Below are 21,327 nucleotides of genomic sequence, written 5' to 3' on the forward strand. Positions count from 1 at the left end.
GTTTATTGAAGACCAAGAAGGCAAAGCAGGCAGAACATGATAGGGGAATTAGTCGGATTACCTCTAGTTCCGATGTCTAGACCCCTCGCTATGCTTCGAAGGGGAATATTTCATAGACATGGCGTACTAATACCTATGAGACCAGTTCGCATGTGTGTTAGAGGGAAGTTTAATCTTGTCAATCATTGCTCGAGGTCCTCGAGCTTCGAGTGTTTGTGAGATCCTTCAGGTCCCGATAGCTTTCAAGCACCAACATCATTGCCATCATGTTGTCTTCCGTAGAAGCAGCGCATACGATTCGTCCCCTTTATAAATGGCTTGCCCAATGCGCCGCGAGTCTCATTAGAACCATACCTGTCATAGGACTACTAAGCTGCTCGAGGGCGCGGTGGCGTCTTCCATCGCTATTTTTCGCTGTGAAGTTGATGTCGGTCGGCGTCCTGGTAATAGTGCAGCTTACCATCCGCGAATATGGAGGCGAAACAGAACCCCCAATGACACGTTTTACCTGAGGTTCAAAACAGGATCGTGAACGGTTACACAGGACATCGTGGTTAAACCTTGCAGTGGAAAGCAAACTGGCTGCTCAATGGCGTGGTCAAGGTGCAACTCACAGCCAAGCCAAGCGTGAGGGTTTGCGAGCTTAGGTGGAATTATTGGTACTGATCCTATCAAGAAAAGGGGGCAAGTCTCCGGCCACACAGGTCCGAAACCATCAGGGTTCTGATGGAAAAACAGAAGAAAAATTCAAGCTTAAAAATATCGCCGTCTAGCCCCTTACCCGAGGCAGTTCTCAGACCCATATAAGCCAAGCTGGGCCGGCTCGAACCGTTCCCAACCTGTAAAGATGACCACGGCTATCCTTTCGAGGCGAGAGCCTGTGCCTTTACCGTCACAATCAACTGTGATGCCTGCAATGAATATGATGGGCGCATGGGCCTGCGCATATCAGCAATCTTTGTCATCTTCTTCAGATCCTTCATGGGCTGCCTCGTTCCCCTCTTCCTGAGCGAGCAAACTCGTTTTCAAGCTCCCAAAGTCGTCTTCTTCGTCATCAGGTACTTTGGCTCAGGCGTCATCACGCTACGGCTTTAATCCATCTCCTGGCCCCATCCATCGGTGCACTATATTCACCATGTCTCAACCCCGACAGCGTCATTATACAATATCCCTGGCCGGAAGGAATCTGCCTTATGACTGTCTTCGCAATGTTCTTTGTGGAGCTATGCGTCTCCCATCACAGGTCTTCAGGCATTGGCCAAGATCGTGATTTTCACAGCGGCGGCGGCAGGGACCTAGCCATGGATCTGATGAAGAGGAGATATCAAGAAAATGAAGCTGAGCTCAGCACAATAGGTAAGCGCTAAGCTTTTGAGACGGCGCCGCTCTCCGGTAATAATCCAGAACAGCCATGCTAACTGGAAATGAAATACTTTGTAGAGAGCCGGAATCTCGATGCAGACAAGCCAAACGGGCTCGCTGCTCACCTGAGTGCTCTGTTTATACTCGAATTCGGCATCATCTTCCACTCTATCCTCATGGGAATAACCCTTGCCGTCTCTGGAGAGGAGTTAACCGTCCTCTATGTCGTACTGGTCTTCCATCGGACCTTCGAGGGTCTCGGCTTGGGCTCCCGCCTTGCCATCGCTGCTTAGCCATCAGGCAAGGAGTGGCTGCTCTACTTTCTCAGTGCGATATACGCACTCTCTACACTTATTGCTATCGCTGCTGGGCTTGGTGTACGCAACTCGATCACGCCTGGTACACATTCGTCTCTGGTGGTAATGGGTGTTTTCGATGCCCTCTCAGCTGGGATTCTGCTCTATTACAGAGCTCATCGGCCTGATCGCCTACGAATTCTTCACTGGCAGTGCGAGCAAGGGCCAGAGCGTGATGAGGTTCATGGCTTTCGGATACATGTGTGCTGGAGCGGGCATCATGGCCTTGTTGGGCTACTGGGCTTGATAATCTCAGAGAAAACTCACACGCGAAGTTTGGCAAGGCGGTGAGCCGGCCATTCTTGGACATGAGCTTCCATCATGGCCGAAGCTGAAAAATGTGCACGTATGCAATGGATTCTACCAGTTATGACTGTGGGTGTAAAAGGGCACGAGAGACAGGGGGCGTTTCCATTTTGTTTCTCTGACTGCTGGGGTCTTCTGGCTCAGTTATCCCTCAAGGGCCGGGATTCAACTATAATAAAGAACACATTACTATAGGAATAACATTGAGAAGATGAATGAGCGTAGAATTTATGTACGTCTATTAAATAAAATATGTCTATGAAGTCTATTACACCCGGAATACTGTCGGGTTCACAGCCGGGTGTGTTTCCTCAGGTGCCTCGAGACTCCACGCATACTGTCCCGCGACACAAGTCTCATCGCACTCAAAGCAATCAAGGTTGAACCACAAGTACCACTGCGGTGATCTGACGCCCCATTCAAGGTCGTCCATGGTCTTCTGGTCAACGGCAATGACACACTCAATATCCGGATACCAGCCAAAGGCCCGGCAGTCTGGGTTGGCCTTGCAGATGGCGGCGCACGTGAGGGCGTCGACGGCGTCCTTTTGCTCGGGGAAGCGGTCCATGGACGCCTTGTAGTAGTCGGTCGGGTTGACCCAGTCGACCTTGCCCTCGCAGTTCCCTGTGTGGCCGGTGCGCTGGCAGAGCTTGATGGGCTCGTCAAGCGTAGGGCAGGTTGTCTCTGCGGGCTCTGCTGTGGTGGTGGTGGTGTATGCTGGTTCTTCTGTAGTTGTTGGGTATGTAGTTGTGTATGCTTCAGAGGGCAGAGCTGTGGAGGGCTGAGATCCCCAGGTCCAGTCCCAAGAAGTAACGCAGTCCTTGCAAACCCAGCAGTCACGGTCATACCAGCGCCACTCCGCTCCCGAAGGTACAACTTCGAGCTCATCGACGCTTCTCTTGTTGAGAGAAAGAACGCAGTTCATGTTCATGCTCCACTCGAATCCCCAGGCGCCACAGTCGGGGTTCGTGTGGCAAAGGATAGCGCAGTGAACCGGCTCAGAGACTTGAGGGACCCAGTCATAGGGCAGCTTGGTGTACTGCGCAGGGTTTACAATCTTGAGAGAGCCACCGCAGGGACCTTGCTCCTTCTCAAAGGGTCTGTAGCAGATGCCCTGGCCCCAGTCCCACTCACAGGCTTGCTCCTCAACGGGAGGCTCTGGGGTAGGGGTGAGCCAGATCCAGGTCTCCTCTTCACCGCCAGGGAGGGAAGCTTGAGTTGTGGTTGTGATAAATGTGGTAGTTGTGGGGTCATCGTGGCAGGCACAGGTCATGCAAGACAGATCGTGCCAGTAGTAGATGCCCTCCTCGGGGTTGTCCTCGTTGGGATTGGCAGCCATGATGAAGTCGGCATCCTGGACCTCGTGGGTCGAGAAACGGCAAGAACGATCATCCATCCAGGCGGCAGACTTGCAGCGGGGGTCAAGAGAACACCAAGCGACACACCACATCTGAGTCCAAGCAATGGGATAGTCCTCCGGCGGCGAAACAGCCCAGCCAGCAGCGTCATCGGCTGGCCAAGTGCCTCGGTAGGCGCAGAAGGCATGACCAATCTCCTGGTTGGTCCACTTGCAACCATCCTTGAGAGCCTTGGGGCAGGTGGAAGCAGGGGGGAGCTTGAAAGTGTCTGTAGGCTCCGAAGTAGGCTGAGCCTGGGTGGTAGTCTCGAGCTCGGCTTGCGTAGTGGTCTCAGGTTCGATCTGGGTGGTTTCGGGCTCGAGGGTGACAGCCGTGCTAGCAACCTCCGGCACAGATGTTACCTCATCCTCCTCGTTGCAGGGGCAGTTGAAGCATGAAAGATCATGCCAGTAGAAGACACCAGGGGTATCAACATTAGGGTTAGGGCCGTGAACAAAGGTCGAGTCCTGCACCTCAAACTTCGAGAAGCGACACGTTCGAGTGTCGGGCATGTAAGCGACAGACTTGCAGCCTGGAGTAAGGGAACACCAGCCCAGACACCACAGCTGGCTCCACGGCTGAGGCCAGTTGTCAGGACGTTCGGTGACCTCCCAACCCTGACCGTCAGGACCGGGCCAGGAACCTCGGCTGGCGCAGTTGACCATGTCTTCACCGCTCCAGGGGCGCTTCCACCAACAGCCGCCGTTGAGAGCCTTGGAGCAGAAGGTGGGAGGGGCGGAGGATGTGGTGTCTGGAAGAGTTGAGGATGACTGGGTACCGGGCTCGGTCCAGGCAGTAGTGAATTGAGACTCTGGCTCAGAGGTCTGCTGTTGCTCGGGGGTAGTAGTGTACCATGTGGAAGCTTCTTCGACACCGCTAGTGTACCAGGTTGAGTGTTCCTCCACACCGCTGGTATACCATGTGGAATGCTCTTGCTCTCCGGGACCACTTGTATACCATGTTGAGTGTTCCTCAACTCCACTGGTATACCACGTAGAGGTCTCTTCAGGGGCGCTCGTGGCCCAAGTCGAAGCCTCTTCGAAGCCACTGGTGAACCACGAAGTTTCTTGCTCTCCAGGTCCGCTCGTAAACCACGAGGTCTCCTGCTCCTCGGGTCCAGTGGTGAACAATGAGGTCTCTTGCTCTCCAGGACCAGTAGTGAACCATGTAGGGGTCGCAGTCTCCTCCTCACCACTCGTGAACCACGTCGAAGTCCCCTGCTCTTCACTGGCAGGAAAGCTGGTGCTCTCACCAGGAACAGCACTGGTAGGCCCCACTGCAGGGGGCGTGAGAGGAGGGTTCTCTCCAGTGCCAGAGTTGCCAAAGTCGATGACAAAGTCGTTGATGGTCTCGGGTGTAACGAGGTTCGAAATAAAGACTGAGTCGACGAGGATGGTGGCGCCTCCACCTAGGAGACAGTTCATTCCGATGCGTAGAGGCGCGTTGACTTGTGCGGGCTGAACAGATTTGAGGACTTCGTTCCATGAGATAGCAGTGCCTTGGCTGAAGACCCAGCTCTGGTGGAAGACGGCGCCACCGAGGTAAGCTGTCAGCTCGCAGAGGTTGATGGCCTGAGGCGATGTGACGACGAGGTAGTAGAAGCGAATGGTATAAGGTGTCGTAAGGTCGAGGTTGGCGATCGTCTGAGAGATACTGACAGAGATGCCCATGTCTCGCTTTCCGGAGCCGGTGTTGGAGGCGCTCATGGCGGCGGCGCCTCGTTCGTTGCTGCCGGGTTCTGGACGACCCTGGCCTCCAACGATCTTTCCATCTCCCTCAACATCCCAGTCGGGGAAAGCCTCGGGGTCGTCGGCGTCGATCTCACCCATGTTACCGTTGTTGGCGAGGTTGCGAACCTTGGGAAGGGCGCCGGTCTGAGTAGGCTCAGAACCGGTGGCCGTGCTGGTGGAAGCCAGAGTAGACGCCAGCGTAGAGGCAGGGTTTTTAGGTCTGCAGACACTCGCCGCGGCTAGATTGACGGTACCCGAGAGGGCGAGAGCCGCCAGTGCCACGAGAGAACGCATCGTGGATGAAGGTTAGAAGCAGATTTCCTGAGAGAAACGTCCAACGATGAGGGTCCTCAATGATGGGGCAGGCCTTCATTTTAAGGGACATGCCAAGCGAGAGAGCGGATCTACGGCTGAGTCTGATGGAGATAGACTCACGATGGTCTTCAGCCAGAACGTTGTGGCCCCAGCAAGAATATCGATAGCTTCACGAGGCGCTTTGAGACGGGAGATTCAGCTGGTCGTACCCCAGTCAGCGACGCCTTAATTACGGGCCCTAATCAATCTAGACTTGAAAACGCATGGGAAAAGCACCATGTGAACCCCAAATTCCCTCTCCAGACAGGGGACCTGAGTCCAAATGCAGGCCTCGTCCGATGCAGGCGCACATCAAATGTCCAGACTCGCCTAGATTTAGCATGAGCTCCCTCTGAAAGGCTGTCTGAACCCCTGTGGAAATTTTCTATTCCCGCTGGCTGTGGACCCTGGAGGCGTTCGGGAACGTTGTGGCCCTCGATAGTCTGTTGCGCTATCGCGCCAAGAATCAATAGACCAGCGCAATCTGGTAGGCGACGACCCGCTCAGCTGAGGGGGCTTTACGGGCTACTCCGTCTCGGAAGATTTAAACGATATTCAGGGTCTGCCTTAGGTGCCTGCTGGCGCTTCTGTCCATGATAGTCTCGTTTCTCCTTCAGCCACGCCGAAGCCCTCAACACGAGCTTAATTCTCCTTTAACGGCTCTGTCTGGCCCGGAAATACCGTCTTGCTAAAGTCGGTTCGTTGAGTAAAGTACAGAAATGATCTTGCCTCCGTGTAGTCGTCGTTGAAGCCGAAACGTCCCCACATGTACTCGGCATCTGGGATATACATCCAGACGCCATTCTCAGAGGGCTTCCTCTTTCTGGACTTTTGTCGCGCCCACTTCTGAACGAGGGCATTTCCGTGTACATAGTCCACAAGCCCAACGGTGTTGCTAGCGGCAAGCTCGTCCTCCTCATCTTCAACCTCTTCTACCCCGTCCCCTCCGACGTAGTAACCCCAGTCATATCGATTGACGAGAAAAACCTTTTCTGTTCTTGTCGCATCATTGTTGAATGTGTTTTCGGTCTCTTCGTATGGAGAACCAGCCACCCGCAGGATCTTGGTGAGTTCTGGCAGAGGATCAACCTCTTGATGGGCCGCGAACCATCCGTCCACGCGCGGGCTGTCTATGTCGCGAAGTTTGTAGACGTTCCAGGTTCCATTCTTGGCTGGGACGTTGTGCTCAAATTGATGAGCTACAACAGTCCCTGTAAGACGAGGGCTGGGTGTTGGTGGTGATTGAATGAGGGCTTGGGCACCTTGTAGCATGTTGCTCAAGGTGCCGAAACAAAGAGCGCCAGAAGTGACGGTGAAGGAACAGCTGATATGATTAGAGTCTGTCATTGTTGAAGATCAAGAGTGATGAGTTGTAATAGATATGTCAAATCACAAACAAGTGCTACAAGCGTGATCTTATAGTCACTGTCGGCCATCAACTGCACGATGCGCTAGGCTGGATCCAAGCGTGCACATTCAGGCAACCACCGCTCTAGTCAGGATATGTCCAAGTCCATGCTTTATATCATATCGCAGGCAGCACTTTCACGCCACGGCACCTTTGGCCGTTCATTTGCCCACTTGGGTTGTTTTCCGCCTGCAGCTGAACGCTTATCCAGATCACTTGAAGCAACCCCGTAACAGAGAGATCTACAGCGCCTTCTCAATCTTCAAGTCTTGTAATAAGAAAGGCATTTTGTTTTCTTAGAGAATATAATACTATTTTCGATCTTCGAGTTGGCCTGTATGTCGCAACTACGCCATTACAGCAGCCACAAGCCCGACGGCAACGACCAAGATACCAGGAGCCTTGGAAACAGCTCCGGCAGTCACTGGTGCAACACCAGTGGGAACTGCACCAGAGGGAGCGACATTAGTGGCAGGGACACCAGTAGGTTCATTCTGAGCGTGGCAAGTTGCGCAACCATTAGGGTTGAAGCTTCCGGAGGTGGTGCTCGCAGCGTGAATACCGGTGACGGTGTGATTGGAAGGATGGCTAACAGGCCCATGGATGGGAGTGGGATAGGGATTCTCCTTGACAGGTTTGACCGTGATGACTTGGTTCTGAGTCTTGTAAGCATCCTTGGGGCAGCCAGTCTGGCATCTGCACATGGTAGGCATGTGAATCGTGTAGGTTGCGGTCGACTGAGTGACCTCGGCAGTAACGGGATGCGTTACCTTGCCACCGCAGGCACCATTTCCGGGACAGTTGATGATATGGTGGGATGTTACCAGCTCCGTGGTGACTGAACCAACTGGGCAGTTGGTCACAGTAGGGGGACACGAAGTAATTGTGTGCACCTCGCTGTATGTGACTGTTGAGGTCGCACCTGCATGTCCTGTGGGATAAGTCACCGTCGGGTATGAACCGGAAGTGGTGAGAACCATGGACGTGTTGTGGTATTGTGTCGAAGAAAGAGTAGAGGGGACCGCCGTTGAGTTTGCTGGAACCGAAGTCGTTGGGATAGTCGTAGTGTTGCCATCAGAGCGGCTGCACTCGCCGGTGACAGCAGGGACAGCATTGGGACCTTTTCCAATAGCAACAAGCTTAGATCCGCAGTCTTCGTTGTTGGCAAGCCAAATGTTGCGGTTATCCCAGTCGTAAACAACGTAAGCGGCACGCAGGAAGGTGTCTCCTAGGACAGGGAAGTCTAGTGATATGTCAGCCATGATGCCAGGCTCGAGGTGTTCTTACAAGACTTACTATCATCTTGAAAGACTCCCAGTCTGCAAGCACCATCCGGTCGCTTCCAGATAAAGTCTGCGTACGGAACCTTGATGACAGTTTCTCCAAAGAGAAAGTCGACGGTGCCGGCCATGTCCATCACCGAGCAGTCTACCGAGTAGAGAGGAGACTCAGGGATGGTCTTGGCTGTGGGGAAAGAGTCGACAATGGCCTGGACGATGGGACCAGGAAGGGTGCTCAAAGTGTAGCCGCTATCAAGCATGACGGCCTGTCGGGTGGGCTTGGAGAAGATGGGAATCTTCTTGCCGTTCTGGACAAGGGTGAGGCCGTCGAGATAGACCCAGTATCTTTGGACATTAGATATGATAGCAAAACGATAAGAGGGGCACTAACCGAGTATATCCGTCAGGAGAGTCGTCGCCAGGAATGATGGCCCGCTTCTCAAGTTGACCAGAGAACTTGCGTGTGTCGATACCTCCAAAGATGACAGAGCCTAAGAAGGTTAGCATTTGGTTGTGAACCCGCCATGTCTAGACCTACCTCTATCGCTACCAATACTTCGGATATCAAGACTAAAAGCTCGGCTGCTGATGAAGCCTTGAGTGGCCAGGTTGTCAAGGACTAAAGGATAATCACCTTCCCAGCCGCTCAGCCATGGGCTGGCGCCCATGACACCAACATTAGTGACGAAACTGCTGTCTGCGACTCCAAAGATTTGTTGCGAGATTCTCGCAGCTAAAGAGAAGGGACATCAGCGATGGCTGTACCAGATCAGAGGTGAACACCTACCGCCGACCGCGATGTAATCAGTGCTACGGTTGAACCTGACCATTCCAGTACCGTAAATAATAGTCCCCTGTGTCCCAAGATCCGTAAAAGTACTGCTCTCATTAAAATGCCCAAACGACTCGCAAAACTCCGGGTTATCGGCCTGACTGCAATCGGGATTCACCCAAAGCTCCTGTGACCCAGTATCGAAATTAACCGTAACAGTCTGGCCTGGTGTTCCAATCGTCAAGTCGATGCTGTAAAAATTGCCATTCAGCTGGGCTTCCAGCGCAACCTCCTCCTGTCGCTTCGTGACGCCCTTGACGACGGGAGCGCCGCTGGACACGCGGAGCGGAAATCGGAGGAGCCCGTCTCCCTGCATTGGGACGTGCTGGGCCTGCGCCGCAGCGACCAAGCCAGCAAAAAGAGCGAAAAACATGGTGAAAATGAACAAAAGAGTGGCTGGCGCAAAATGAGCCAAAAATTGAACGAGTGGCAGATGGCGAGAAACACACCCGGGAGGCTTGAAAACGCCAGAAACAAGGACAGAAAAGTAAGAATCTGGAATACGAAGGGATGGAAATTGTTATGGATTATTCATCGGGGAGCATGTACGATGATAACATGTTAATCTCCACCCCTCGTATAGGTCGCCTTAGCTCTGCTTGGACCAACGATGCATTTTCATCGTTGTTTCTTGCTTTCTCTCTTACAAGTGGCACTGAAGCATATGTAACGAAAAGTTATTTAAGAACATGTCTATTTAAGCGCATATTCATACAGTCATTAAAGTGTCAAGCCTGTGGTTCAAGTATGTCGCATAAAAAGCGCGAAATGCATCCCTGCAAATTTGAGATGGATCCAGTGCCTGAACCAAGCTTGACAGGGCACTAACGGTGGAGTCGGATACGACTTGCAAGCCAATCACGTAACGATTCCATTCTCTGGTTTGTGCTGAGTGGACGGGGGTAGGCAAAGCATTCCGGCTCATCTGTGAATCATTCTTGAGAGTCATGACGGCATAACCTATACCTACAAGACGGAAAGCTCTTTTAGGTTGAATTTAATGGAAGCAACGTAGTTTAAGTGAATGATAAGTAATGAATTAATTCTTTCATTTGGCTCAATTTCACGCAAAACATTTGTAGGGCAATTACAACCGCAACATCACAATATCTTAAGTTTGAGTCAGAGACAATAAACTACAGAGAGAACTGCGTCATAGTAAAAAAGCAGAGCATTGTTGTGACACGATAGTTGAATCAGTATCAATCACAAATAACATGATAGTAGAGATAACAATGACGGCTAAAGACAAGAATTATCTTGTTTCGCGTCTACTTGAGCGGAGATGCCCACAGACCCAACCCGATTGCTCCCCATATAGCAGCACCAACTGTGAAAGTAATGGTCCTGGCCAAGTCAGATTAACATAGTTCTATTGTTCCCTTGGTGCACTTACTCAGCATATCTCTTTGCCTTCCAAACAAGGTAGATATCAGCTCCGCAGATGACCAGAGTGCTGAGAATCAAGGTGCCCATTTCTTCATTCCTGCCCGCCCTGCCCAGCATGAACAATGCTGTAGCGATAGAAAAGTCTCGAGAACCAAGTATAAGTGCCATAGCTCGGTTGGTTTCTTCGCTGCTGTTTTTTGTTGAAGGTATGACGCCGAACAACTCAGCTGATCGAGCTGGTTGGAAGAAGCCGACAAGGCCCAGCGTAGCCCATCCTGCGGCGACTCCGAGTCCAAGAGTGTTCCAGGTTGACGGAGAGAGGGAGACCATTTTGTGATCCGTAACTAGAGGCGGCTGGGGATATAATTGTGGTAGGGAAAGCAGATATCGTTCGGGCTGAGGGGAGACATTTAGCTTGGATGTCGGAGCAAGGATGACCCGACTCTGGTTCAACCACAGCACCTTTCAAGCCTGAATGCCCCGAGTCGTTCCGCAGTGTAATTATGAAAGCTAGTAGCAACATTTGGTAAACAACGTCTGTTTGAAAAGAATGCGAGGTTTAATTTAGTCTGGTCTACCTCTATTACAATAGCCAATAACCCCATATATCGATGTACCCTTAATGAACGTCTTGGACAACCACCTCTGTCCCTCATATGTACCATGTTCTACTACCACTCAGACACCAAAACACTTAGTTGGGAAGGTTGGCAGGAGCATAAGACTGGTCAGGCTTCACAACCTTGCCGCTGGCGAGCTGCTTATCGGTGTAGCCAGGCCAGATGATTTGCTTGTTGCTGCTGATAACCGACAAGACGGTGAATCCATTGCCAGGACCGAACTGACCGCTCCAGCCAGAAGTGATGGTAAAGGTGCCGCACTTGGCCGGGCCGCCGTTGGTCTGCGAAGCGGGATGTCCCTTGACAACGTACTTGCAAGTCGTCGGGGTTCCCTTGCCAGTGTTGATCTTGAAGTTCCAGGTGCAGGTCGTGTCACCCTTGTCGCAGGTGCGCTGCATGTTTTGGATGGTCCACTGGGGAGTAGCGGCCATCATGGAGATGGCACCGGGGTCGGCGGAGGGAGCGGCGGCGACATTGGTGGCCGAGAGAAGGGTGGCGACGAAGGCGAGAGAGAACTTCATTTTGATGGTTGAATAGGTGTTTTGTGAAGTGCTGAAGAGATGCGGATGCAGGATTGGCTGAAAGAATGCAGCGTGTAAAGTTGTTGCGAGGATGAAGAGTGTTGGTTTGATGCTTGAGCTGTGAAGTGATGGTTGAACCTGTTGATGAGGAAATATCTGAACGTTGGACGACTGCCCTTATATAGCTGTTTCCGGTATGAGATCTATGGAATGCGTCCCCAATATGATGCTATACGATCAACTTGATCTGCTGATCTTCAATTCTCGTCAACTCTTGGCTCACACCTGCCGACTTCCGCTCACCAGCTCGGATAGACCGAGTCTGGGCCTAGCGCTCACTCATCAGGGGGAAAACCGCCGAATCCAGGAATGACGTCCCTTGCTTGAGACGGTTAGCATGTGCTTAGCGAGCCAGTCGTATTGCTGGTTATTTTGGTTGACGGCTTGCGCTAGTAGAGCCTATTGGAGTTTTCTCGTGGAGTTGGGTTTTGCGCTTTTCGTATAGAGGGTGGCTAATGGCGCCTCTTGGTCTGTGGAATGTGGGAGACTATTTTAATCGTCTTGAGCTAGGTTGTCAGACGGCGAATTCCAAAGTGATTTGTGGCTTTTTGTGGCAAGTCAGCGGCGCTCATATCCGGGGTTGACGGCGAGACTACAACAAAGAAGTTCAGCAGAAGCAACGTTGCTCCAAACGACACGCATTGAGTTGATTGTTGAGTGTGAGTGATTAGACTTCTAGCTGTCTGAATTGGGGGTGCGCGTTCTCCGAAATGAGTCCATCACTGAGCATCACCGACCATTGCAAAGGAGGGAGGTAGGCAACACATAAGATCACACCACTTTTGATCAAAGATCTCCGGGGAAATGACGGTGAGCTTATTACGATGCCTCGCAGTACTGGGGTTCGATGCCGTCATGCATTGATAACTCTTCATTTTGCTATTGTGGCTGATGGCCTCTTGAGAGGCGTGATTGAGAACAACGACAACGATGATAACAACTTGTCTCTCAGGGCACATATCAATAGTAAACAGACTGATGATTATAAATCAATCAAGAAAGGCCATTATTCGACTGATCAAACGAACATGAGTTGCAGTTGACAATTTGTAAGCAAGTGTTGATAATCTCGGCCACAGTCCACTCCGACATAACGTTATGGCGTATCATATAGGTCGGCAGAAGGGAATAGCCCCAAATTTGTACACTAAATTACTATAGACAGAGTTCTACAGAATCAAGTTGAAAAATCTCATCATGCCTCACCCGCCCAATAAGGCCATCTACCTGGACTCCCAGGGCAAACATACTATCCGCATCATCGAAGAACAATATGTGCCCACCGGAGCTCAGTCACTTGTGGAAGTGAAGTACTCGGCCATCAACCCCGCCGATACTCGTCACTACTACATGGGCATCTCGGAAGTCGTCTCAGGTTACGAGTTTGCGGGCACTGTCCGAGAAACCGGTCCAGACTCGCCCTTCAAGCCCGGCCAGGAAGTGTTTGGTTTCTCCATCCCTGGTGATCGTCGTCCTCTTCATCTGGGAGCTCATCAAGATTTTCTCTTGGCTGAGAATTTATTGACGTATGAGAGACCTGAGGACATGGATGCCACTTCGGCTGTCACCATGCTTGCTGGAGCTCTTACCGCTATCGATGCCTTGTTCAATACTCTTGAATATGGCTTCCCTGCTGCCGGCCTCGAGGGCGACGACCCGACCGACGTACCGATCTTGATCTGGGGCGGTTCTAGTGTTGTAGGCCAGGGTGCCATCAAGCTGGCCAAGGCTGCAGGTTTTAACCCCATCCTCACCACGGCTTCACCACACAATCATGACGCCTTGAAGCAGCTAGGCGCAACGCATTGCTTCGACTACCGCAGTCCTACGATTGTGCAAGACATTCACGCCACAATGAAAGGGTTGAACAAGAAGCTCAAAACTGTCTTTGATAGCGTTGCAACTGGCTTGGGCGTCTTTGAAGGCCTCACAAAGGAAGAGGAGGAAGCCATCCAAGCGAAATACGACCAGAGCTCCCCTGGCATTGCTCGTCGATGCTGTGACCCCGACGTCCCGGAAGATGAGCTGCGCTTGAGTGCATCGCTTGTCGTTGCCAAAGACCCAGCCTGGAAGTTTACACTCATGTTTCGAACTGTTGACACGATGGACCACGGTGTCGGTGATCACGAGATGAGTTCTGAGGAGAGGCAGGCCGAGGAGGCAAAGATTAGACGATGGGGAGCTCGCAATGATCATACCATTCGTTGGTTGATCAAGAATCATGCGAAATATTGGCAGGCTCCTCGAACGAGGGTTGTTGAGACGGCGGAGGAGGGTATTCAGGCTATCAAGGATGTGTTTAGTGGGAAGACGAGCAGGGAGAAGGTGGTCATCAAGCATCCTATGTGAAGCGTCACTAACGTATTTGATGGCCAGAAAAGAGCATGCTCTTAAGATAGATATGAATCAGCCTCGTCTGCGTCAATATCTCTCTCCACAGACTGAGCTATATCATCAGTTGACACATGCTTGGTTACCTTTGTTCAGCCACGTCTATGATGCCTTGACCTCCACTATCATCGTCATCCAAGCAGCATGAAACGGTTTCGCTCATGCCGATGCAATATTCATCTAACCAGTCACTCGAGAAGGATCATATGTTTGAAGCATGAAATCGTCGAGAATGAATTGAAGCTATACACTAAAATGCCGATCCAGTATCATTATGTAAAACATGTAAGGTAACCAACCCGTCCTTTTGCGCGGACATGAAGAAATAAGAACAAGAAAAAAGTATTTGAAAATAGGTCGTAATTTTCAAGACAAGAAATATCCCCCAGGTCATAAACGCATAAATCATGAATCTCTCTATGTGTACCATTTTCCCAAATATTTTCATCATCTTGTTTAGGAGCTCTTGTTGAACAGACTCATCCGGAGCATTCCTCTGCCTTTTGGTTTCTGGTGGAATGAGCTCTGCTCGCTCACGGGTCGCGGGCCGAAACTCTCGACGCTCTCCATGCGCGCCATGGGTCGGACTGGTGGGGGCACTTGCTCTCTTACGAGCTCCCCGCGGAGGGCCTTGCCGACGTCTAGGTGCTGTCGCTCGTACTCGTCGTGCTTGGCCTTGGCCTCCATAAAGCGGTCCTCAGCTTGGCGTCGTCGCTCTTGGAGAATTCGAAGTTCTTCGTCGAGCTGGGCCATTTGCGATTGAGCTTCGTTCATCAGGTGATCATACTCTTGGATCTTTTGCTCTAGCGGTTGGAGAACAATCTTTTGAATGCTGGGGCTGTTGAGGCGATTAATGTCGCTGGGGACAGCTAGTCGCTCCGGTGATGGGCCGCGGCGCGGCTGCTGGTGGTGCTCCGACGCCATCGCTTGGGAGCGGTTCTGCTGAGTGTTTGGAGCTTGTCCGGGTGGCGAGTCAGAAGGACCTGACCTTGACTGACCTCCGTCTGAAGGACGTCGTGATTGTCGCCTGTATCGACCTCCCTCTCTGGGACCGTGCTGCTCAGGACCATTCTCCATGCCGCCAGAGTAAGAAGGATGAGGACCACCACGTCCGGGGGGTCCGTTCATGTTGTTGGGACCCGGAGGTTGTCTGCGCTGCCCTCCACTACGGCCATTCTGACCAACCGGAACCACACGCTGCTGCAGGACACAAGGTTAGCCGCGGAACAAAGGTTGTTCCCCTCTAGTGAGGGGGAGAGAGTTTTGGACCAACCTGCTGCTGCTGTGCCTGTGCGAGCATGGCATCCTGCAATGCCACGTCAGACGTAGGAGAGCGCATGTCGTCCTCTCCGGCGAAGCGGTAGTCGTCGACCTGCTCGGGAGACTGCGTGCGCCTGTAGCGAGGGCTTGAGCCATTTCTCGCGGCGCGGGCAGCTTCACGGGCCTCGCGGGCGTTGCGAGGGAATCCCGGATCCTCGAGGTCGTATCGGGGCTGATGAGGAGCTGCCATGGTGGCCATCTGGGAGATTCAACAGGGACAAAGGAGAGTATGAAGAAATGACATGAATTTTGGAAGAGCAAGAAAGAGAGACACGAATTGAACACCGACGGGTGGCTACTTTTGTTTGGGGAAATAAAAGATGAAAACTCGATGGCTGGAAAGGGGAGGTTGGTGTTGATCAGCCTTTTTGTGCGCTATCCCATGCCCGCCGTGGGACCACTAAAGGAGACACCCCCCAACCGCCTGAATTGCACTGAGAGGGGTGCTAAAAATAGGACAGTGCGTGCTACACCGTGTCCTCCCATATTGTGACTTTCCCGCCCTCTTTTTTACGAGTTTCGTCGCATGCATCAAGTCGTAACATTGATGCAAGCCAGTATGCACCACCCAGCGTCTATTTGCCTGCCAAGGGCGGCTGCTTCATAAACAGAGTCATGACCTCCAGATAAAAAAGACCAAGTGCCCCGTCGTTAAGCGACCGTTGAGGATCGGCTATGCATGAAATGGCGGAGACTGACCATGTCTCTACCGCGTCGAAACTTGGAGCACTGCGATTGATCGAGACCTGCTGAAACGGAAGCATGCATAGGCTTCCCTGCAAGACCCATGCCAATCATTATCCAGTGGCTGGTTTCAGGTACCGCCGCAGAATTGGGGGAATTTGCCCGACGAGAGAAGTGTGTCTTGCTCGATATAGGCTTGGCGATTGCTTTGACCAGGGAGATCATGACTAAACTCTGGATGCTATTGATGGTATTCGCTTTATATAGACAGTTCAGTCATTTAACATCAGTCAGCAACTGGCAACTCGACTCTCGTGTTTGCCAACCCCCTGCTCGTCCGTTTGTGTTACGCGTCACCGTGCCACAAGCCGTGTCTACTCCGGGTCCGAACATGGCTCCAGCTCTCAATCGGACCAGTTCATGAGCAGTTCTCGGCTACTGGTGCCAGTTCCATTCAATTGCTCTAGTAGTTCTCTCTATCTGACACCAATTATCGGCATCTGGAACATTGCAAACAGAGCCTCCCCGTCAAGTGAAGATGTGGCTGTGCACCACTTCAAGTCTGTGCACCGCCACACCAATCAGAATTTTCGCTATCCTCTGCCCTCCTCACACCCTTGCTTCATCCGCTCCGTCGGGCCGCGCCGCTTGCAATAGAGCCTTCCGTAGTGTCCTTGGGCGAGCAGATGTAGTGGTGAATTGATGACTACAATTTCAATCAGTGTACAAACTTGAGTGCGGGATCTGGCATGACCCGTTGCCGCGGTTAGAGAGGTGCGTTTGGCTGCCATGGGGCAGTCCCAGCACCCAGCTCATCAACTGAGGCCGTGGCTGACTGTCTACTAAGATGCCGGAGAAGATGTGTGTCAGTGATCTACTGACGGTCATAATAACAACCTCAGCAACCCCATCAGCCCCTTCAACAGAGCTGCTCGAGGCTATCCTTGAGTCTTTCGACCGTCATTGCCCAGCCTTGCTATCATGCAAGGTCATCGTTGTCTTTGATGGTTACGACAAGATTGTCCCGACAGCTCGTCTCAAGAAGGGACAAGTTACCCCTCAACAAGCCGAAAACTTCACCAGTTACAAACAAAATGTAAAGAACCTCATCCTTGGCAGATACCAACGGCATGGCGAGGGGTCCACCTTTACAAACAGCCATGCCAAGGCGGAATACGGCAGCACTCGCGGGGACAACGAAGTGAGCTACACAATATCACAGACACGTGATAAGTCGGTGACCTTCATAGAACCATCGAGACGTCTTGGTTTTGGTCTCGCCGTGAGATCTGCTTTGAGAGCTACTGAGACTCCCTACGTCTGGGTCCAGCAGCATGATTGGGCTCTGTTATCCGACCTACCCATCGAGCCCATGCTACACATCATGAAGGCTCACGAGTCTGACCAAGAAGTACCTATCAAGTACATATGCCTCGCGGCAGTTCGCATGCTTTCATATGCAACATCCATGGATGTCGCTCGCTTCCCGGCTCTAAGAAATTTGACGGCTTCTCTCACGGGCGACTTTTCTACCGCATCACATCCGGATATCAAGGTTCCTCTGACACCGATGTACTTTTGGCATGATAAGCCGCACGTTGCATCGACCGCTCACTACTTGAACCGTGTCTTTCCTACACGTCTGGCTATGTTTCGGGGAGACTTTATCGAGGATAAGATTGGTCAACGGGCTCGTGCCCAGATGAAGGAAGGCGAGGTGAGTAATCACATATCCTGAAGACATTCCACCACGAGTTAACGGCTGACATTTCTAGTGGAATAAATGGGCCACTTGGCTTTACTATCCTGAAGACGGAAAGCAGCTCTGTCTGAGGCATCTGCAAGGAAGAACGCGGGAGAGTGTAGCAGGCCAAGCGGACAGGGCGGCCATGTGGAAGCAAAAGAATGAACTGAGAGATGTGGAAAAGGAATCTTCTGTTGTAGAGGTGGACGTCGTCCAAGATTTCCCTTTGTTTTTAGAGCAAGATGAGCAAAACTCATGAGAGAAAAACAGAACGATTGATGACTCAAACTTGAGCTCGTGTCCTCAGACTCACCCTGAACGCTGTTGTTGAAAGCAGATAGAGCCCATCCCCAAAGCCAACTCAAACCGCTATCTTGTGTTTAGCACGCTCCGAACACTCCCCTCCGGTTCCGAGGCAACACTATAGCATCGGGCAAACCCCGCGTGCTCGCTTGTCCAGCTTTCATCCACGACTGCAGATCCAACGGGCATCGTTTCGCAGACTAGACGGGTTAGTATCAGCGGAGCCCCAGTCCCACTCATCCTTGATAAGCTCGCCGTCATACAGCCACGCCGAGTCGGGGAGGAAGTACCAGTCCCAAGAGCGGAACTCGTCATGAGTGTTGGCGCAAGTGTTGAGGGACGTCTTGCGCGTCTGGAAGGTTGCGTGGTAGAAGAATCCCTGATAGATCTTGGCATGGTTGTGATCCTGAGCACCTTGGTCCAGCAGGTCGCCGTCGCTGGTAGATGTCAGTATCTTGCTTACACCGGCCATCGCAAGACCAAGAAATGGTATGGGGAGTTGACTTACTTGTTCACAGTGTTCTGGATATCCCCCCAGGCGAAATAGTCCCAGCCTCCGTGAAACCCAAGCAAAGTTCCAGCCCGAATCCAGCCACCGTTCCCATCACCATTCCAGATGATGATCGAATTCTCCCAGTCATTCATATGCCCCGAGTCCTTCTTGAAGTAGATGCTATAAGCGACTCGCCACTCATTGTCACCACACTTTCGAACAGTGTAGTAAACAGGGAAACCATTTCCGGGCGAGTTGACGCCGTTCCAAGGGCCGGGGTCAGCGCATCCATCGTTCTGATTGCCGACGCATTCATCGGAATGGTGGCCCTGGACTTGTTCGCCGTTGGTTTCAGCAGCTTCTGGGTAGCATGGTGCCCTGTCCCAGGAACGACCGAAGTGGTACATGGGAGCAGCTGCAACAGCAGCCTCATGGCCTCCATCTGTTTCGGAGCTTGATTAGAACCACTGGTCATGGGAGGTTTTTGCATTTGCTTACTTTCGAAAGCACTCTCGGGATGGGGTCATTGGCAATGACAATAGTTGCTACAGCCAAAAGGCTCACAAGGGTTGCTCGAAGAGGAATCATAATGCAGTTATACCCGATTTGAGGCGGATATAGTGAGTAGATACTCTGAACTTTCCTGGGGACAACGCAGGCTTTTGTATTTGTATGTAGGTGATGTGTGCTGAGGCTGGGGTCTTGAAACTCGTCTCATCGTAACATTTGCCATCTTGTATTGCCTTGATGACTTGAGTTGCATCAAAAGCTCAGAAAGGTCAAGTTTGTGCAGCTACACAAAGATTTCCTGTAAGAGGGCATCAGCCACGGCAAAGTCTTGGTAGGTGCACTTGACAGCATCACACCCTTTCCAAGCAAAGTCGCAGCATAAGCAAGCTCAAGGCCCATTGATACTTGGAAACAGCAGATAAAGATGGCGTACTAGGAGGCTAGCTGCAATAAGAGACTTGAGTTCTCAGAAATGATCCTTTCAGCTCCTAAAACGACAGTGTGCCACTCGCTCATTGTCATCCCGATACCTGCAATGCAATGACAATGGGAGGCTGTGTGTGAGGAACTTTCTGCAAGCCACTGATATTATTGTCTTAGCATGGTTTTACGGGCTTCTTGTAGCTAAAGTCTGGCTGATTTAATCTCTTGCCATGTACATCGTTCTTTTTGCAACATCTCAGCTCGGACTGGAACGATTGGCTCCCAACGGTTTGTGTTAGTCCTCTGCTGACACTCAACCGAGGAAGCTGAACGTCAATCCTAACTCAGTAAGCAGAACACCAGCCCGTAGATCCAAGCACTGAAGAGGTAATTCACCGTATCTTGGCGGTAAAAAGGTAGATGGCCTGGGCGGCAGATCCCACGATGGGCTACAGCCTGACTGGCACAAGGGATCTTGGTCAGATTCCAGTCAGAGGCCTGTTCGACCATTGCTGTTTGATCCTAGTAAGCCGGTATCACTTTTCTGTGCTTCATTCCGTGAAGCATTCCTCCCTTTCTTCACCGGCATCACAAACCGTTGCCGTCGACAACTGCCGTTTGCGTGCGGGGGTGCCTCAACCCCTCACCACACTAACAACCGCGGTCATTGACAGCCGTGAACATCATCGAGGCTAAATTAAAGAAGTTATTGACGGTTGAGCCAACGAGCAAATAATACTTGATATCTCATCAGACGCCATCAAATGATGAGAATCACTACTTTTCTCTCCTTTGCCCTTCTGGCCATCGAGCCATGTTTTACTGCAGCCCAGCGTCTCGGTACGCCTTCATACGAATTTCTTTACACAGTGAACGCAACATTGGGTGAGCGTTGGCCAGTCGGAGACTACGGCCAGGGGAGTCGAGTTGTTATCCCCATCACCGGGGGTACCTTCAATGGTCCTCGTCTTTCCGGGACTATCAACAATCTCGGTGCCGACTGGGGCCTCACGGATAGCAAGGGTGTCTTTTTCCCTGATACGAGATACAACCTGCGAACGCACGATGGTGCCGGTATTTTCATCCAAACGGCTGGCCCGACGCAGCCAGATGGTCGCACTCTGCTAAGGGGAATCTTTCAGACGGGACACCCCGACTATGAGTGGTTAAACTATATCGTGGCCATCGGGGTGTTGCAACGTCCTACAGGCGATCATAAGGGAAAATATGTATTGATCGATATGTGGCAGGTAAGCTTACTTTGTGTGCAACCCTATTGGTAGGATTGGCTGACAGAGTATTCAGGTTATTCTACCCTGTCAGGGTTCTGATTGCCAGGATCAGCCTCAGAGCGGCACAGTTGAGCAACCCATGGAACCTTGGACAATGCAAGGCGTTTAAAGGTGCATCTCCGCGATCTTGCTGGGACACTTGACTTGAGAGAGGGAGTGTTACGTCAGAGGTGGTTTAACCTTGAACCTGACATGGAGATGGATGTCGCGGCAGTCAGAGCACGAGGGATTGCGAGGCCCACGTTTGGGCTCATACTGCCGATCACTTCATAGAGTCTTGATTCCGGAATAAAACTCCTAGAAATGATCGTCGTTTATTCCTAATACTTGGCGAATAGTCAAGAGTGGGTGAAATACGTGGAGGTTGATCCTCTTGTGCACCCGTCAGACTAGGATTCGCATCCAACTGCCGACTCTACATGCCGCACGGGATTCAACTTGTAATTCCGGTGTGCAACTCCGGTTTCTGCCCATTTGGGAGTGGAGATCCTCTCCTCTATGGAGACGTCGGATAATATCCACAATTCCGCCATCGAAGCTCGGAGCATTTTA

General features: G+C 51.8%; 11 protein-coding genes across 11 annotated transcripts; 4 read left to right on the top strand and 7 right to left on the bottom strand.

The window, feature by feature from the left end:
* Window positions 1-981: 981 nt before the first annotated feature.
* On the top strand, window positions 982-1,655 carry MRS44_016714 (uncharacterized protein; the record flags this gene model as incomplete). Its single annotated transcript, XM_065618150.1, has 3 exons — window positions 982-1,058; window positions 1,244-1,356; window positions 1,441-1,655. The coding sequence occupies 3 exons, from the start codon at window positions 982-984 to the stop codon at window positions 1,653-1,655; spliced, it is 405 nt and encodes a 134-aa protein (XP_065474222.1).
* Window positions 1,656-2,292: 637 nt separating this feature from the next.
* Window positions 2,293-5,445, bottom strand: MRS44_016715 (uncharacterized protein; the record flags this gene model as incomplete). The annotated part of the gene is made up of 1 exon (XM_065618151.1): window positions 2,293-5,445. One exon carries the CDS (start codon window positions 5,443-5,445, stop codon window positions 2,293-2,295), a length of 3,153 nt encoding a protein of 1,050 aa, XP_065474223.1.
* Window positions 5,446-6,147: 702 nt separating this feature from the next.
* On the bottom strand, window positions 6,148-6,852 carry MRS44_016716 (uncharacterized protein; the record flags this gene model as incomplete). The annotated part of the gene is made up of 1 exon (XM_046272817.2): window positions 6,148-6,852. The coding sequence occupies one exon, from the start codon at window positions 6,850-6,852 to the stop codon at window positions 6,148-6,150; it is 705 nt and encodes a 234-aa protein (XP_046130692.2).
* A 408-nt stretch (window positions 6,853-7,260) lies between these two features.
* MRS44_016717 (uncharacterized protein) lies at window positions 7,261-9,398 on the bottom strand (the record flags this gene model as incomplete). Its single annotated transcript, XM_046270213.2, has 5 exons — window positions 7,261-8,156; window positions 8,210-8,538; window positions 8,585-8,684; window positions 8,732-8,926; window positions 8,981-9,398. The coding sequence occupies 5 exons, from the start codon at window positions 9,396-9,398 to the stop codon at window positions 7,261-7,263; spliced, it is 1,938 nt and encodes a 645-aa protein (XP_046130691.2).
* Window positions 9,399-10,296: 898 nt separating this feature from the next.
* On the bottom strand, window positions 10,297-10,744 carry MRS44_016718 (uncharacterized protein; the record flags this gene model as incomplete). The annotated part of the gene is made up of 2 exons (XM_065618152.1): window positions 10,297-10,372; window positions 10,422-10,744. The coding sequence occupies 2 exons, from the start codon at window positions 10,742-10,744 to the stop codon at window positions 10,297-10,299; spliced, it is 399 nt and encodes a 132-aa protein (XP_065474224.1).
* A 364-nt stretch (window positions 10,745-11,108) lies between these two features.
* Window positions 11,109-11,555, bottom strand: MRS44_016719 (uncharacterized protein; the record flags this gene model as incomplete). The annotated part of the gene is made up of 1 exon (XM_046272816.2): window positions 11,109-11,555. One exon carries the CDS (start codon window positions 11,553-11,555, stop codon window positions 11,109-11,111), a length of 447 nt encoding a protein of 148 aa, XP_046130689.1.
* A 1,257-nt stretch (window positions 11,556-12,812) lies between these two features.
* MRS44_016720 (uncharacterized protein) lies at window positions 12,813-13,964 on the top strand (the record flags this gene model as incomplete). Its single annotated transcript, XM_065618153.1, has 1 exon — window positions 12,813-13,964. One exon carries the CDS (start codon window positions 12,813-12,815, stop codon window positions 13,962-13,964), a length of 1,152 nt encoding a protein of 383 aa, XP_065474225.1.
* Window positions 13,965-14,462: 498 nt separating this feature from the next.
* Window positions 14,463-15,516, bottom strand: MRS44_016721 (uncharacterized protein; the record flags this gene model as incomplete). The annotated part of the gene is made up of 2 exons (XM_046284147.2): window positions 14,463-15,206; window positions 15,280-15,516. 2 exons carry the CDS (start codon window positions 15,514-15,516, stop codon window positions 14,463-14,465), a joined length of 981 nt encoding a protein of 326 aa, XP_046130687.2.
* A 1,353-nt stretch (window positions 15,517-16,869) lies between these two features.
* Window positions 16,870-18,013, top strand: MRS44_016722 (uncharacterized protein; the record flags this gene model as incomplete). Its single annotated transcript, XM_046272159.2, has 2 exons — window positions 16,870-17,727; window positions 17,786-18,013. 2 exons carry the CDS (start codon window positions 16,870-16,872, stop codon window positions 18,011-18,013), a joined length of 1,086 nt encoding a protein of 361 aa, XP_046130686.2.
* Window positions 18,014-18,217: 204 nt separating this feature from the next.
* Window positions 18,218-19,077, bottom strand: MRS44_016723 (uncharacterized protein; the record flags this gene model as incomplete). The annotated part of the gene is made up of 3 exons (XM_065618154.1): window positions 18,218-18,494; window positions 18,566-19,003; window positions 19,049-19,077. The coding sequence occupies 3 exons, from the start codon at window positions 19,075-19,077 to the stop codon at window positions 18,218-18,220; spliced, it is 744 nt and encodes a 247-aa protein (XP_065474226.1).
* Window positions 19,078-20,250: 1,173 nt separating this feature from the next.
* On the top strand, window positions 20,251-20,884 carry MRS44_016724 (uncharacterized protein; the record flags this gene model as incomplete). Its single annotated transcript, XM_046273952.2, has 2 exons — window positions 20,251-20,733; window positions 20,789-20,884. The coding sequence occupies 2 exons, from the start codon at window positions 20,251-20,253 to the stop codon at window positions 20,882-20,884; spliced, it is 579 nt and encodes a 192-aa protein (XP_046130684.2).
* Between the last annotated feature and the right edge of the window lie 443 nt (window positions 20,885-21,327).

Source organism: Fusarium solani (genome assembly GCF_023522795.1).
Source record: "Fusarium solani strain SB1 chromosome Unknown bctg00000012, whole genome shotgun sequence".
Classification (NCBI taxonomy): Eukaryota; Fungi; Ascomycota; class Sordariomycetes; order Hypocreales; family Nectriaceae; genus Fusarium; species Fusarium solani.